The 15,164-nt window shown below is 32.7% G+C and overlaps 2 protein-coding genes and 1 pseudogene across 2 annotated transcripts; 2 read left to right on the top strand and 1 right to left on the bottom strand.

Annotated features, from left to right (window-relative positions):
* The first annotated feature begins 6,173 nt into the window (after nucleotides 1–6,173).
* LOC106775148 lies at nucleotides 6,174–8,771 on the top strand. The gene is made up of 2 exons (XM_014662215.2): nucleotides 6,174–6,830; nucleotides 8,258–8,771. Exons 1-2 carry the CDS (start codon nucleotides 6,174–6,176, stop codon nucleotides 8,342–8,344), a joined length of 744 nt encoding a protein of 247 aa, XP_014517701.1. The 3' UTR covers nucleotides 8,345–8,771.
* Nucleotides 8,772–10,143: 1,372 nt separating this feature from the next.
* Nucleotides 10,144–11,940, top strand: LOC106774991 (annotated as a pseudogene).
* Nucleotides 11,941–14,031: 2,091 nt separating this feature from the next.
* On the bottom strand, nucleotides 14,032–15,164 carry LOC106775575 (fasciclin-like arabinogalactan protein 19). Its single transcript, XM_014662721.2, has one exon. It carries the CDS (start codon nucleotides 15,068–15,070, stop codon nucleotides 14,177–14,179), a length of 894 nt encoding a protein of 297 aa, XP_014518207.1. The 5' UTR covers nucleotides 15,071–15,164; the 3' UTR covers nucleotides 14,032–14,176.

Raw genomic sequence — 15,164 nt, 5'->3', positions numbered from 1 at the left:
TTTGAACAATTTCATCTCACCTGTTTTACATGTCTTAGTTTGATCAATTTCATCTTCAATATTGAGATCAAAGAGGTTGATCATGGTCATTCTGAATATTATGATGATTCTAATAGTGCGATGGATGATGATGATATGTTCAGGATTGATACATATCTTGCCTAGATATTCAAAGAAAAGAAAAATCATCCTGGAGGTGAAACTACCCATTCCCAGCTTGTGTATTGTTCAAACTTCGAATCCTTTCATTGTTGGAAATTTTCCTTCATGAAAGTCCAATTGCCTATAGTATTTATCACTTCTTCGGCTACCTTTATTAGCAACTACTATTCTCCTATATATGTAATAAGGAAAGTTAAAAAATGAATAATACTATTTGACATCTTACAATTACATTTTACCAGGACTATCATATAATCAAGGTGTTTTTATCACACTTTTCTCCAAATCACCTTGTATTGTCCTAAGCATACCTAATTGTTTTTCTAAGTTCTCGATACTTTAACTTTAAATCGTATAGATGGATACCTGTTCAAGATATTATGACGTTCAAATCAATAATTTAGATGATCGATTATTACATATTTACAATAAATACAATCATATATCCTTTTATATCTCATAATCATATTTAAAAATTTTGAGATGGACTTATCATTAATACAACAGTCATTGCGGTCCAATACTTGATAAGTATGCTTAACTTGTAAACATAATTATAGATTGTACTTAAGGCTTTTTAAAATTTGTGTTCGGTTAGTCATTCTATTCACCTAGCTGACCAGTCGAAGTAACACATTTAATCCTTTGTTCATACTACATGTTGCTAACCGTGCAGACATATAGTACAATAACATTGTAAGGTAAAACAGTTTCAATTGTTCAATTAGAATATTCATGAATAACCTCTAGTAAATGTCAATAAAGAACTATTTAAAATTATATTTTATAGATTTATACTTTTATTGAAATTACTTTTTTAACTTCTAATTTATTTCTTTAGAAAAATATAAATTTAACAATACATATATTTTGTTATTTAATATTATTTGAATTAATTTTTAAAATTATTTTAAAAAATGTTAACTTTTTTAATGAATATATTTACGAGTATCTATGAACATTTACTAGTGTTAAACAAATTAGGGATACATTTTATTTGAATACAGATTATTTTAGGCAGGTTCCGGATTTTAAAAGAGAAATACATAATTTTTTTCAATAACAGATTAATATAAAATGATAAATGAGTAGAGGATAATGATACTTTGACAACATTTTTTTATTATAATAGAAGAAATAATGATACTTTTTGATAATTTTTTTTGACAACATTTTAATATCATCTACTTTTCATTTTATGATTGTTGGTGTTTATGATTATTATAATTGATTATGAAGTGATCTTGAAATATAAATAATAATAAAATATTGTAAAAAGATATTGTAAAAGTATTATTATGCATACCCTTTAAAGTTTGTGCATTGTTATTATTAACTTTTTTAAGAGTGATTCTACTTAACGGTTCTTTTAATAAAAAAGTCAAAGTACTCTGTTTTAAAAAATGTGTATAGAAAATTAATATTTTGAATTTGACTGAATATAAATATAAGACTGGATAAGACTGATATGCGGATGTTCTTATAAGTGGATATTACGTATACAATACAAGCATTAGCATATTGCAGAATATCATAAAATATTTTTTATCCCAACAGACCTCGTTTATTTATTAATTTAAAGTATAATTAGTAATTTATTTTTTATATTTATTAATAATTCACTTTAATTTTTATATATTTTATTTTACTCAGTTGAATTTAATTAAACAAATTAATTTAATTTTCATTTTTGTTTTCTTTCTATCTACTAAAAAAAAGTTGTGTAAAAAGTTATAGAAGTGTATGATGTGATGATGTGTAAAGCATTGCCTTAAGAAAGAAGAGATTGTTTATTATGTTCCATTTTGAATGTAACAGAAAATGAAGAAGACATTGCTCTGAGCGACATTGCTTTTCTAAAACAAAGAAGAAAGGAAACTTTCCAACGACCAAATATGGGAAAAAGATTCCGAGGGAGGTTTCAAATAAAGCAAACCAAACTTCTAAAACTTCTCCTTTAATTTCACTTCTTTCGTCTTAAATCTCTAATTCTCTTTAATTAATTCAATATACTTTTTTTTTCTAATATATCAATTAATTTTCTTATTTTGTATTATTAAATGTGTGATTTATACTCGAACTTATATTTTCGGTAATTTTATTTTCAAATAATGGTTGAATGTTATCATGAGACATTTATTTTAACATATTTTCTTTAGTCCTAAATTTTATTAGATTTTTAATATTTTAAAAAAAAAGTCTCTTTAACAACTTTTTTTTACAATTTTTTGATAACGTATACGTGTTAGTCTGTGATTGGTTCATTTCAAATAATATTTTAGAATAAATTCAAACAGATCAATAAAATGGTGATACGTATCTTGTTGTCAAAAAGTTGTTAAAAAAAGTTATTAAAATATCATTATCCCATTTTAAATTATAGTTAAAATAAAATTTTTAACAACTAGAGGGTGTTTTCTGTTCTAATGATTAATGTGTTGTATTTTTATGACTATTTTAGTCTTATCCTTCATCAAATTTTGACACGTTATTTTTTCATAATATATGTGTTCACCTCAATTAAGGTTTATCATAAAAATAGAAACATTCATTTTTGAATGATAGTAAGAATCCTAATTTCTTTAAACACAAGAAGAGGAAGATGGATTGGTAAGAATGAATCTCTTTTAAGTTGTAGGCATTTCTTAGTGAGAAAGAAAGATATTGTATATTGGTGTCTACTTCAAAGTATTAGCTAGTTGGCTTTAACTAATCAAATTATGTCTCCCAATATGACCAACTTGTGATACCTTTGAGCAACTATTTGATATTTCATTAAATTGATGTTGAAATAAGCTAACTAAGTATTTTACTCACAATATAAATTGTTGTTTTTTCACTCTTTCATTATTTTATATATATATATATATATATATATATATATATATATATATATATATATATATATATATATATATATATATATATATATATAAAACTATATATTTTTAAGTTACTCAATTAATGTATGATGTGTCAATTTGATATCTCTTACATGGTTTGATTCTAGTCCACAAGAGTTGAGAAAAAAAACTGACAAGACCAAAAGACACTTCATTAAAAAAGTCTACAAGATCAAAATATTGAAAAAAAAATCCCTAGCTAACCTATGGAGATATTTTTAGAAAAACAATATTCATTTTAAATACAAAATAATGTAATTAACTCATAATATGTAAAAAATATAAGTGCTTTTAATTTATAAAAATTTTAGTCTAAGACTTTATAAGATATTTCAATAAATTTGGTTGTTTGTTTATATAGGAAAATACATAACAATATTGAAATCTTTGACAGATTAAACATATTTAATTTCTAAACATATTTTTAAAGTATACAAGATAATCATTTAATTTTACTTTGCGAAAAGATCATCTAGATTTAAATCAAAACTAAATAAAACATCTTAATTTGAAAGTTTAAAATAATGAATTTATGAATAATAATTTTATGAATTTCTTTTATTATATGTTGTTTATTTTTTCTTTTTTTAATGCATAACTTAAATTTATACTTAAATTATACCAATTATTTATTTCCCTTTAATATATATATATATATATATATATATATATATATAATAAAAATAAAGTAATGTGAATTTTATTAGAATTAATCAATACTTTCGTATTTTTTTAGATTCCAATACTACTTGTTTATTAAATGTTATAAGTTTTTTCTCTAAAAAATTATCAAATTAATAAAAAAAATTATAGTCAATAATTATATTAAACTATAATAATAAGTATGATATAAAAATATTAATTTAAATACAATAAAATTATAATATATTAAACTATCTAATAAAGTATATAATATTATATGTGTACATTTTTAAGTATTAATTAGAGTCTTATAACATGATCAAACACACTTTAAAGGAGATTTTTAAAGGTGATGTTAGGAATGTGATTTTTTTTTTACCCTGAAAATTTTTTAAAAAGAGACTTTTTTTTTATGATAGATTAGTGTTGATTGAGTCAAATTGACACCTTTAGGCTGTGTTCTTTTGCAGTGATTTGAGGGAGATGATTTGAATGAATTTGAGTGGATTTGAAGATAATTTTTTTGTTGTTTTTTTAAGTGGATTTGTGGGTAATTGAGAGTGAATTTAGAAGTAAAGTTTGTGAGAATTAGTATAGGATTTGATTGATGTGATAGATAAAAAAATTGTTTAATAGGTAAAAATTAAAGATTACCAAAATATCCCTACCTATTAAAATAATATAAAATGATAATTGTTAATGTTATATTTAATTGTAAAAATATTTATAAAGAATAAAAAGTTAATGTTAATTATTATTATTATCATTATTTTATCATTATTATTATTATTATTATTATTATTATTATTATTATTTATTATTATTATTATTATTATTTCATCCTATAAATTATTTCAACAAATACACTGTATTTAAGAGGGTGAAATTGTAAATGCTGATAAATCCTCGCAAATCTCTGCATAGATGAGAGATTGAAAAATTGAAGTATCCTGCAATTCCACGCTTTCAAATACACGCAAATCTTTAGAAGCGAACGCACAGATAATATGAAATCCATCTTCGCATTTCTTCGTACACAATAAATTACTCTCAAAGGAGCATAGGCTTAGTGAGGACATAGAGACAAAAATTATTTATGAAACACTTATTAACATTAAAAAAAAAAACACAAAATACAATATAAACATATAAATTGTTTATGAACGTTAGGAAAATCAAAGCAAAAACTTTAATGTTTTTCTTTGATTAAATGACTTTTTGTCTTTAACTATAATACAAAATTGAATCACTTATTATTTGAAATTTTGATTTTGTTTGATTTTTTAATTTTAAAAAAGATTGGATGTAATTTATCAGAATCAATAACTTTAATTTTCGTTAACTTGTTGAATAATATTTTATTTCTATTGTGAACTCTACATAATAATGTCACAAATTTGAAGGAGAGGGACTGTGCTCAATCATTTCAAAAAGTAGAATCTTCTCCTTATCTCTTCTTGCTTATGGTAAAAAAAGAATTATGAAGAGTAATGTTTTTGAAATTTGATACTTAAAAACAAATTTTCACCAAGACTTCTGGCCCAGTTATAAGATGAATAGCAGGCCGAAAGAACATTGTAGCCCAATTTGTTGGACCCAGTGGGCTTTAATATTTCCCATCCTCACAGAGGAAGAAAGATAGAAACAGTTAAAACGTGAAGAATATCCACTTCAATTGCATCTATTCGTCAGCACCGTTTCAACTTTCAAGATAATCTTCATCGTCAATTGTCACTTTCAAAATGTTTATATTATCCCAATTTCTGATGTCGACACCCGCTTTCAAATTTACACACAGTTTTAACTCACGTGAAACTAGATCTCCATAATAATATTCTTTTTTGGTAACACTTCATTCCTATTATTCAACGTCCTACCATTAATAATAATAACATCAACATAAGTTATGTTTAATCTTGAAACAATATAATGGTAATTGATTATAAAACAGTAGATTAGCGTTTAATGTCAAGAATACACAATCTTCGAATGCAGACATCACAGTGTTGACGAATATCCGAACCAAGATAATATTCTACAAATAATCATTATAATCCAAATTTCTATTTTTTTATTCTCTTCATTTACCTTTTATATATATACATATTGCGGTTAAGAACATTGTTAGTATTGTCTTCTTCACTGTTACAGTTACAATGAGTCAGTTAATAATGTGTGTAACAATCATATCCCAGATTTGTTTGTAATTTATTAATAGTTACAGAGCATAAACACAGGAACATTGTTTTGGATTGATGAGTAATATAATGTATTATTTAATAGATACATTAACTTTGGCAAATAACAAAGAGGGGTCAGTCTCATCGTCAAAAGCCATCTTCACTCTCTCTTTCTCTGTGTGTCCGGTTCCGAACTTCTCATTGCTACAATTACACACTCACACGCACTGTAGAAGACAAAGAATCTCAACCCATTCAGAGAGAGAGAGAGAGAGAGAGAGAGAGAATGACCCGGAGTGCAAACCACCACCCACATCCAAACGGCGAGCGAAGACAATGGCCACCGGCAGCGGCGGCGGAAGCGGCGCCGACGACAGCGGCAGCACATTCGTCTTACAACGGGTACCGACAGTACCACCCCACAACGCCGGCTCGCTCGTCGTCCTCGGCGTCTTTCAAAGGGTGCTGTTGTTGTCTCTTCCTTCTATTCTCGTTCCTGGCGCTGCTGGTGCTAGCGGTGGTGCTGGTGATAATCCTGGCGGTGAAGCCGAAGAAGCCGCAGTTCGATCTGGAGCAGGTGGGGGTGCAGTACATGGGCATCACATCCACTCCCCCCTCCACGGCCTCTCTCTCCCTCACCATTCGCCTCCTCTTCGCCGCTACCAACCCCAACAAAGTTGGCATCCGATACGGCCAGTCCAGCTTCACCGTCATGTACCGCGGGATCCCCCTCGGCAAAGCCACCGTCCCCGGCTTCTTCCAACAACCCCACAGTCACCGCCAGGTCATCGCCACCATCGCCGTCGATCGCGTCAATCTCCTCCAGGCCGACGCCGCCGACTTGATTCGCGATGCCTCCCTCAACGACCGCGTGGACCTCCGCGTCCTGGGCGACGTCTCCGCCAAGATCCGCGTCATGAACTTCGATTCCCCTGGCGTTCAGGTAACACACCCAATTTTCCTCTTTCCCAATTTAGGTTACCTCACATTTTCACTCTTTAACCCTCATCTTCTTCGCAATTTTCTTTTTCTTTTCAAGTAAAACTGAGGGTTATTATGCTTCTTTTCTCATCTCTACCATGGCAGAGATTGAGAGAGTCAGTGAGAATGTTGTGCCGGATGCCAATTCCACTACCCTCTGTCCCACTCTACTTTTTCTTTACCTCTTCTTTCTTCTTCTTTTTTTTCCACCGGCTAACGCGCGCCGCTGAGACACTACTGTACCACGTTGTCTGTGTGATAACCTGCGCCGAAAGCTATTTTGTTTTACCTTAAATGATATTAATATTTGAAGACATTGTTAATGAGTTTTTTCATTGGTCTGAATTTTATCTTAGACATCTGTTTCTTACTCCCTGTCATCTCCTCTCTTACTTTATTTTTTGTTTGGCCATATTTTTCTTCTTTTGCATTGCTGGATCACATTCACTCATTTTTGGAGGATTTTCCTTTCCACTGCATCCTTTTGGATTTTCTTTTTTTTATTCCTTCCCAAATATTTAAAAGAAAATATTTGATACATTTTTTGTTTCTAAATTAAAAATAACCAGACTTTTTTCTTAAAATTATTTACTGATAGTCCGTGAAATCGAGTTCGGGGGTATCACATTTTTTCTATCTAGCCCTTAATTATAGGTTTCTGTCGAGTGCTTTTTTTTTCACGCTCTTCTATGCATTTGTCTGAATAGCATGGCTAGACATTCCAATAACTCGATTTGTGCAGTTTCTCTGTTTTGTGGGCATAACAATGGTGAAATCCTTAATTTCGAGAAATCCGATAATTTTTTAATGTGTTAGATTAGGAGTATAAAAACTGTGGAATTGGCGGTTTAGGACTCAACTTTAGCGAAGAAGGAATGATTAGAAAGTGCAAAGAAAACGGTAAAATTTGAAGGCCCCACCAGTGTTGAATCGGGTCGTTGGATTCGTAGTCCAGGCTACCAACTACTACACGACGACGGTGTCAAGCTCAATAATTTTCGTTATGGTGTTTGTCCTAAAAAAAATTTGCAATTTTTTCTCGAAAAAGAAAACTTAATGGGGTGGACTACTTGTTCTTTCTCTGGGGGATGCAATTAGATGTCAGATTAACTAACTGTGTAAGTTTTGCCATGCTCTGTTTCCACTTTATAATTTAAAGTTGGAATTGTCTAAAAACGAAGCTTACGAATGTGAAATGTCAAACACTACTTTAATTTTCTTTCAAGGCCAGAAAAGTCTTCACCATGTGACTATCCTGTTCCTGTGGTTGGGCACATGGGGTGTGAGTGGGATCATTCTGATTTTACTACTGTTTGAGTAATGCATTTTTCATTAACCTGTTTAACCTTTACTGATATATTAACGACAAGAACTGAATGAATTGCACAGGTTTCGGTGGATTGTGCTATTGTGATCAGTCCAAGAAAGCAATCTCTGTCTTACAAGCAGTGTGGATTCGATGGATTGACTGTTTGATAAAATTGTTGTTGGCCACGCAATTTCTAACCAGATCCTCGTTTCTTCGAGTAATTTAAGGAGGAAATGAGGAGGGAAAGGAGTGAGAGAAAATTTGGGTAGGGTGTTAGAGGGAGTTTAATATGGTTATTGGAGGGATGGGTCTCCAGAAATTGTTAAACTGCATAGTGGAGGGAACAGGTTTTGGAAAATATATGAAAGTAGAGAGGGCATTTAACATTTTTCTGAGAATTTTGCAGAATTCTTTTGAATAGGTTACTTCACTTAGAAGACAAAAATCTGCGGAACAACGTGTAAACTGTAAAGTAGATCAAATGAGTGGGTGAGGCATCCTTCCTTCCTCATGAGCTTTTCAACCTTTTTCTCCCTCAGCTTCTTTTTGCTTTTGGAAAGTCCTCATTTCATTAATATTCAATTTCTGTAAGAAGATCTGTTTATATGGCAATTGTTTTTAATCATTTGGGGTCGAAAATTTAAAGTGAACACCACGAGAGCCTTTTTGAGGAAACAAAATTATTTTCGTGATGTCTTCCATTCGCGGATTTTGGGGCACTATGACAATGCGTCAACCTATAAAGCTACTTCTATTTTCGCTAATTTCATATAAATAGGTGTTTGCATCACTCACGATTCTTATGTCACTCGGACATCTACAATATTCCCCCACTTCTTGACTTAATCGAGTTTATATAGATTGGTTTTGATCTCATAGAATTTTTGTAAATATTTTGACTATATGAACTCAACTCATATAGGTGAGTATAAAATAATGTGACAAGATCAAATTGAATTTAATAAATATAACTTATTGAATTTAAGCCAAATATTCGTTTTTATATATCTAATTTCTCGTAATAGATTACTGTTACTATAATTTTTAAATAAAATATAACTGAAAACATAAATAACAACGTCAATAGTTTTCAAATTATGAAAAAACAAATATAGAACGAAAGTAATACTGACGATTAATAATTTTTCTTACGATTATTCGGTAATGTTAGCCCAATTACAAGACCAGCATACTACAACGTAATCCCAGTCACCAAATATTTTTGGGAGTTACTCCCTGTACCTCCCCAATTCCAACCCCGACCCCCAATTTTTTTGGATTTTTTTTAAATACAAAATTAATCTTTATGTTTTTTTATTTTTACCGTTTTACACCTATTTACTAAAGTTAACCTACTCTTTTACAGTCTGCCTCAGTCAAAACACACAGACTCAAATTCCTCTCCTTCGTATTCCCACCCCCACCCCCNCCAAAGNTTTTGAAACGCTCCTCCTCCAAACGCTCTCTNCAANTCTCACTCTCTCATTTATACGTTAAAAATATATTTAAAAATAATACATCAAAACATATAAATTCCATTATTAAAATATCTGAAAATTAATATAAAAAGTAAACTAATAAAACAAATCTTAAAAATGGAATGGGGGGTGGGAGTTAGAATTGGGAAGGTACAGGGAGTAACCCCCAATATTTTTTAATATTGGGCCTTATGGGCCTCACTTACAGGCACCCAATACTTCGTTGGGCTGGACGAGCACACACTTTTTGGTACGGTCACCGATGGAAATGTAAGAACGACATCGTTATCGTAAAGTATATATAGGTCTTCGCCGGAGGATAAGAATGTAGTTTGAGCTTTTCAATCTTCACTTCATCTCATCGCATCGAATTGAGGTTTGGCTCTGCTAATGCCGTGTTTGGTAGCGTAAGAGAATTATTAACTGACCATTTTATTTGAATTTCGAGGTTGGCGCTTAGTTTGAGTTTTGCTGCTATAGGGATTTGATGGGAGAGTGATGGATTTCTCTTTACGTTGGATTCGAAGTCGAAGTCGTACGACAAAGTTGCGGATGTATGCGATAACCTAATGCTTCAGGTAGCTGTCTATTTGATTCTTGTTCTTTTTCCCCTTTCATTAGGGTTTGTGGCTTACTTCAAATTCACGAATCCTCACTCAGGTTGCAGCTGATGACATTGCTTACTAGGACGATTGGCCCTACGCCATTCACCTCCTCGCTCACTTTTATGTTCACGACATGTATCTATCTTTCAATTCTCTTCTTGTTTTCGCTCTTTACATTCTTGTATATCTGAACGAAATGACTATTACTTTACTCACATGTTGCTTCCGAAATAAATAATTCATGTCTTGCAATTGATTCGTTTAATACGTGTGTTTGTGTATCTCATTTTGGAAGTGGTGTTCTGGTTTTTCAGCAACAGTGCGCTCTTTCTTTGGAAATCAATACCTTCGTCAATCAAAGGAAGCCAGCCTGAAGTCACTGTGGTTTAGAGAATCGGTCAGAAGCTCTGGTTATGTGACAATGCTGGAGTGAACGAGGCAATCCGTGGCTTTGATTGGAGTCAGGATGTCCAAGGCCTAGTTGCTTCATTTTCAGGCAAGACTTTAAAATCCTGTTGTGCGAGTCTACTCACTTTGTCACTTCGAATGTCTTCTAAACAATCCAACTGTATATACGTAAATTATGTTGTGTTTGAGACGAAAGCTTTTATCCTAGGTCATAACTTCATAAAAAATGTTGTCATCACTTTTATTATAACCCGTTTCATGTTAATTTTATTGAATGTTAATTATAGACTACGTGTTATACATCGGGAAATTGGTGAAGAGTGTATGTGTGGATCAATTAATTTCTTTAAAGTATTATTGGTTTTACGTAACACTATGCATTGTTATTTTTGCTGTGAGATTGCCGTAATGTTGAATGCACTGAGACCGTATAATTAGTTTGGTGAGAACAAAATGTATTATATTTCAAACCTCGAAAAATTAAAAATGTTTTGGTTGGACTTTCCTTACCCCTACACATATAACATGAAAATATGTAGACGAATGTTGTAATTTCTCGGGCTAACGTGTACTGAAGATAGAGGATGTATGGATATTGCATAAAAGTAGTGAAGTAGTAATGTACTGTGCTCCTTCACATTGACTTATGTTTTGTTTTATTAAATATGCTTCTTTGTTTTATATTGCTTTCCAAATAGCTTTGTGCACCTATATCTGGTGTTTATAGTACGATAAAAATATTAACACCAATCCACTTTTCCAGAACTTTACACAAAGGAGATGTTTCAGCTGCTTCTCTCTGCTTATTCAACAATAAGCATTAAAGACACTGCTTTATTTCTGGGAATGATTGAGGATGATGCTACAAACTGTAAGTAATTTTCACTGGCCTAGAAGCTTTTGAAATTGGATATTTGATTATATTTTGTATTTGGATTGGACTCTCTACGTTCTCTCTTTCTTGCCATTATTGACGTGCTTGATTGTATAATTTAGGTGTACCACAGTAAGGCTGGACTGACCGCGCAGAACCTTGATCATAGTAAATTGCAGGGATTGACCGAATATGTACCATCGTGAGCATCGGAGCTTTTAGTTATGAAGAATTAGATGTTTCATTTTATATGAAATTATTCTCAAATTGATCAATCAAACATTCTATATTCTTGAAAGTGTATGTATACTGTTGATAATTTTGTAGCTAACCTCTATGTTTTTGAACTTTAGCACCGATTGGTGAAATTCACGTCTCACTTGATAGTTATTCGACAATTCTCTCTCAGTCTCTCTTATGCGACAGTGAAACGGTTTCAACTTTGCATATTACACTTGTTTTAGGAAGAAATGTCCGTCTGTATATTCCGGTTATAATGAATATTTTGATATTTGTCTTAATCTGTCATTTGTAAGACACGTACGAATTAGATTATTTATAGATATCACTAACGTACCGACACAGCTACCGTTTGATGTGTGGGATTTTGTTGTGGTACATTCAGTGTGCGATAAACCGTAAGATATAATTCGTTATAGTTAAAATAGATTGTGTGAAATAAATTTGATGTTTTGACACATAAGTTAAAGGTAGTTTAGAAGATCTATTTTGTTTAGATTAATTTTAATTATAATTAATTGTTATAAGGTAAAATAGAAAAATAAACCTAAATTTTATCATGTCTTCTTAGATGATAATTTTTGAATATAACTTAAATTACTAAAGTCAATTCAAAATAATAAACTATAAAGTTGTGCTTCGCAACGGAGTCATCCGACGTTGTGGGTTTCTTCATTTGTAAGTTATTCATCTTCTATGCATACTAATGTTTTAATCAGGTTGAACTTCTACCGTAGAACATCCTAAAAGCGTAATCTGGAGAAATTCTTGAGTAAAATGCCATTCACATGACTAACCATGCTAATATATATATACATACTATTCTATCTTCTGAATATTGCAGTTCTAAGATATAATACAATAGTCATGTCTGTGTCTACAAATTTGCGAAAGTTGGGATTATGTACACTTTTCCTCAGTTGATCTTGTAGAATTATACAAATCTTGAATGTAGCGGTACCTATTGTTTCTTCTCCTTAAGCTTTCATCTTCTTCAATTTCTGCCAACACATCCTCTACTGCATCACTAATATCGCCATCGTTGCTCTTTTGCCATTTCCCTTCCACGCTTTCGCCGCTGTTCAAGCTACGCCCATCTTCCTGCAAATCAGTGCTGCTAGAATCTGTGATGCTGTTGCTAAGTTGTACGAGCTGCCTCGCCATCTCAATCTCCGTTTGGGTGAACATACCAAGGTTTTTTCGCTTCTCACCACTCTTCTCCTTTTCGCATGCCATCGAGAGAGAGTAAAAACGCTGAAACAAAACACAACCCAGAAATCCTTTTATAGTTTCTTTAAAACGATTGTTTATCGCTTACTAAATACACATACATACGTGTTACCTTTGTCTTTTTCTCTCTTTAATCTTCTCGTTAGTTTTTTCCTCTTTTTTCTTCTATAGTTTTATTGTGATCTTTATTACTATTCAATTAATGTCACCATCATGCTTCCTTCTTTCTTCCTTTTTTGGTGCCATATCATCATTTCATCATCATGCTTTCTATATTTAAACCACACGTTTACGCGTTGGGTTGTAATGCTTCTGCAAGTTACTTATCCACTCCTTCATTCATAAGGATTTTGATTTATTCTATTCCTTCCTCAGAAAGCAGACCGACTTAATATCACTCACTGTCTAACAAACACGATTTCTGTTTTCAATCAATAATATAGAAAAAGTTAACGATAACTGCTTCATTTGTTTTCTCTTTTAAATGATATCTCTCTCTCTCTTTATATAGATTTTTAATGACAACAAGCTAGAGAAATAAAGACTTTTTGTTTATTTGGTTTGAAAGGAAAACGAAAAATATAACTTCTTAAATAATTTTAATATTATTTTACTATAACAGTAGCACGTGGATACGTTTCTTATTTGTCAAACTTTTCTATTCTCTTAAAAAATAAAAGTTTTACGTGCTTTCCACGCACCATTGTTCTAAGGAATTTATAGCATGATTCTCTGTGGAAGAATTCAGAATGTTGACCATCCATTCAACTTCTTGACTACACAATACATTCCTAACCTAACATATTCTTCCCCATTGGTCAAAATCAGCATATTTAACTCTTCAATCTCTATTACATGATGAAACCAATATCTGATATTCAAGAAAGCTCCTTTTGTCTGGTATCATAGTTATTAGTATAATAACACTTTGTATGTTAATTAGTGTATTTCGTAAAGGTCTTGGTTTTACATAATAAATTTAATGTATTTGTCATGATTTCTTAGTCATAGTAGTAAGATTTTTGTTCATTAATCCCAAGAACGTGTAAGCAACAGCAAAATCAATTTTTTGTTTAGCTGTAGAGATATACACTGAAATTTCTTAAACTCCTAAAGGCCAAAGAAACAAAAAAGAAACTTCATTTGCAAATTCAAATGTACGATTCATGCTGAATGGCATTGCATGTCAGATTCTTCCAACCCCACAACGGGATTCAGACACTTTCTCATTCCTTCTAATGCTTCGGGAGCCGGAGCTGAAGCCTCGGAATATCCCTCCGGTGGCTGTGATATTGCTGAACCACGATATGTCGGAGGCAAACCTGCCGGAGTATAACCTTTCCACTCAGATTCCTCTTCTGAAGAACCAACCGGCGAAGTGGCCGATGCCGGAGCCTCAGCCGGGGGAACGTGCAACGAAGCGAAATTCGGAACTGGAGCAAGAACTGGTTGGTTCGCCGGCGAGTTAGGACTGCTTCTTGAACGAATCTGAGGAGCCAACTGCGATGGCGAAGGCGAAGGAGAAGGAGAAGGATATACGTTGGATCGGGGACTGAGAATTCCGGCGAGGCCGTGAACGGCAAAGTAGTGGCCGTAATAGAGGCCGGGGAAAGCAACGTCGACGCCGCCGACGGCGATGGCAGAGGTATTGCGGCGCGTAAGTTGGAGAAGGCGCTGAGGGAGGAGCGTGGGAAGCGTGTAACCGTCGGGCAGGAGGCGGAGGTGGGCGAGAGATAGGCGGCGAGGGACGACGTGGAAACGGAGCGTGTCAGTGTAAGTGGAGGCGGTCTGAGTCATGTCGAGGGCGAAGAGGGATGCGTCTGTGGGAGCGAAGAAGGTGAAGGCGCGTGAGGTGGCGTTGATGTCGTTCTGGTGAGAGAGAATGTCCATTTGAAGATCAGAGGTGACGATTGCGTTGCAGAAGAGGTTGTAGCCTCTGGCCCTTACGGTGCTCAGCATGGAATCAAACTCTCTTGTGGGCTTGCACCTCACGCTAACGGCCTTCAGCAATATCGCTACTACGATGCACCTCAACACTCCACCCAATCTCCTCCACATTTTCAAGATCACGCTTCTTCTTTTCGCGCCCTTTTTCTTTCAAAATATTAGTTCTTCCGTTATCTTCATACTTTGGTCTTTTATTGCCAATTTC

Source organism: Vigna radiata, chromosome 10, assembly GCF_000741045.1.
Source record: "Vigna radiata var. radiata cultivar VC1973A chromosome 10, Vradiata_ver6, whole genome shotgun sequence".
NCBI lineage: Eukaryota > Viridiplantae > Streptophyta > Magnoliopsida > Fabales > Fabaceae > Vigna > Vigna radiata.
Note: the sequence above shows the minus strand (reverse complement) of the source record. Positions and strands in the feature narration are given on the sequence as shown.

What these genes read in the sequence shown, in the direction of transcription:
- LOC106775575 (XM_014662721.2), bottom strand. Translation starts at nt 15,070, where the DNA reads ATGTGGAGGAGATTGGGTGGAGTGTTGAGGTGCATCGTAGTAGCGATA.
- LOC106775148 (XM_014662215.2), top strand. Translation starts at nt 6,174, where the DNA reads ATGACCCGGAGTGCAAACCACCACCCACATCCAAACGGCGAGCGAAGA. An exon ending in TCGATTCCCCTGGCGTTCAG is followed by an intron (nt 6,831 to 8,257) that starts GTAACACACCCA and finishes TGAATTGCACAG; the next exon opens with GTTTCGGTGGATTGTGCTAT.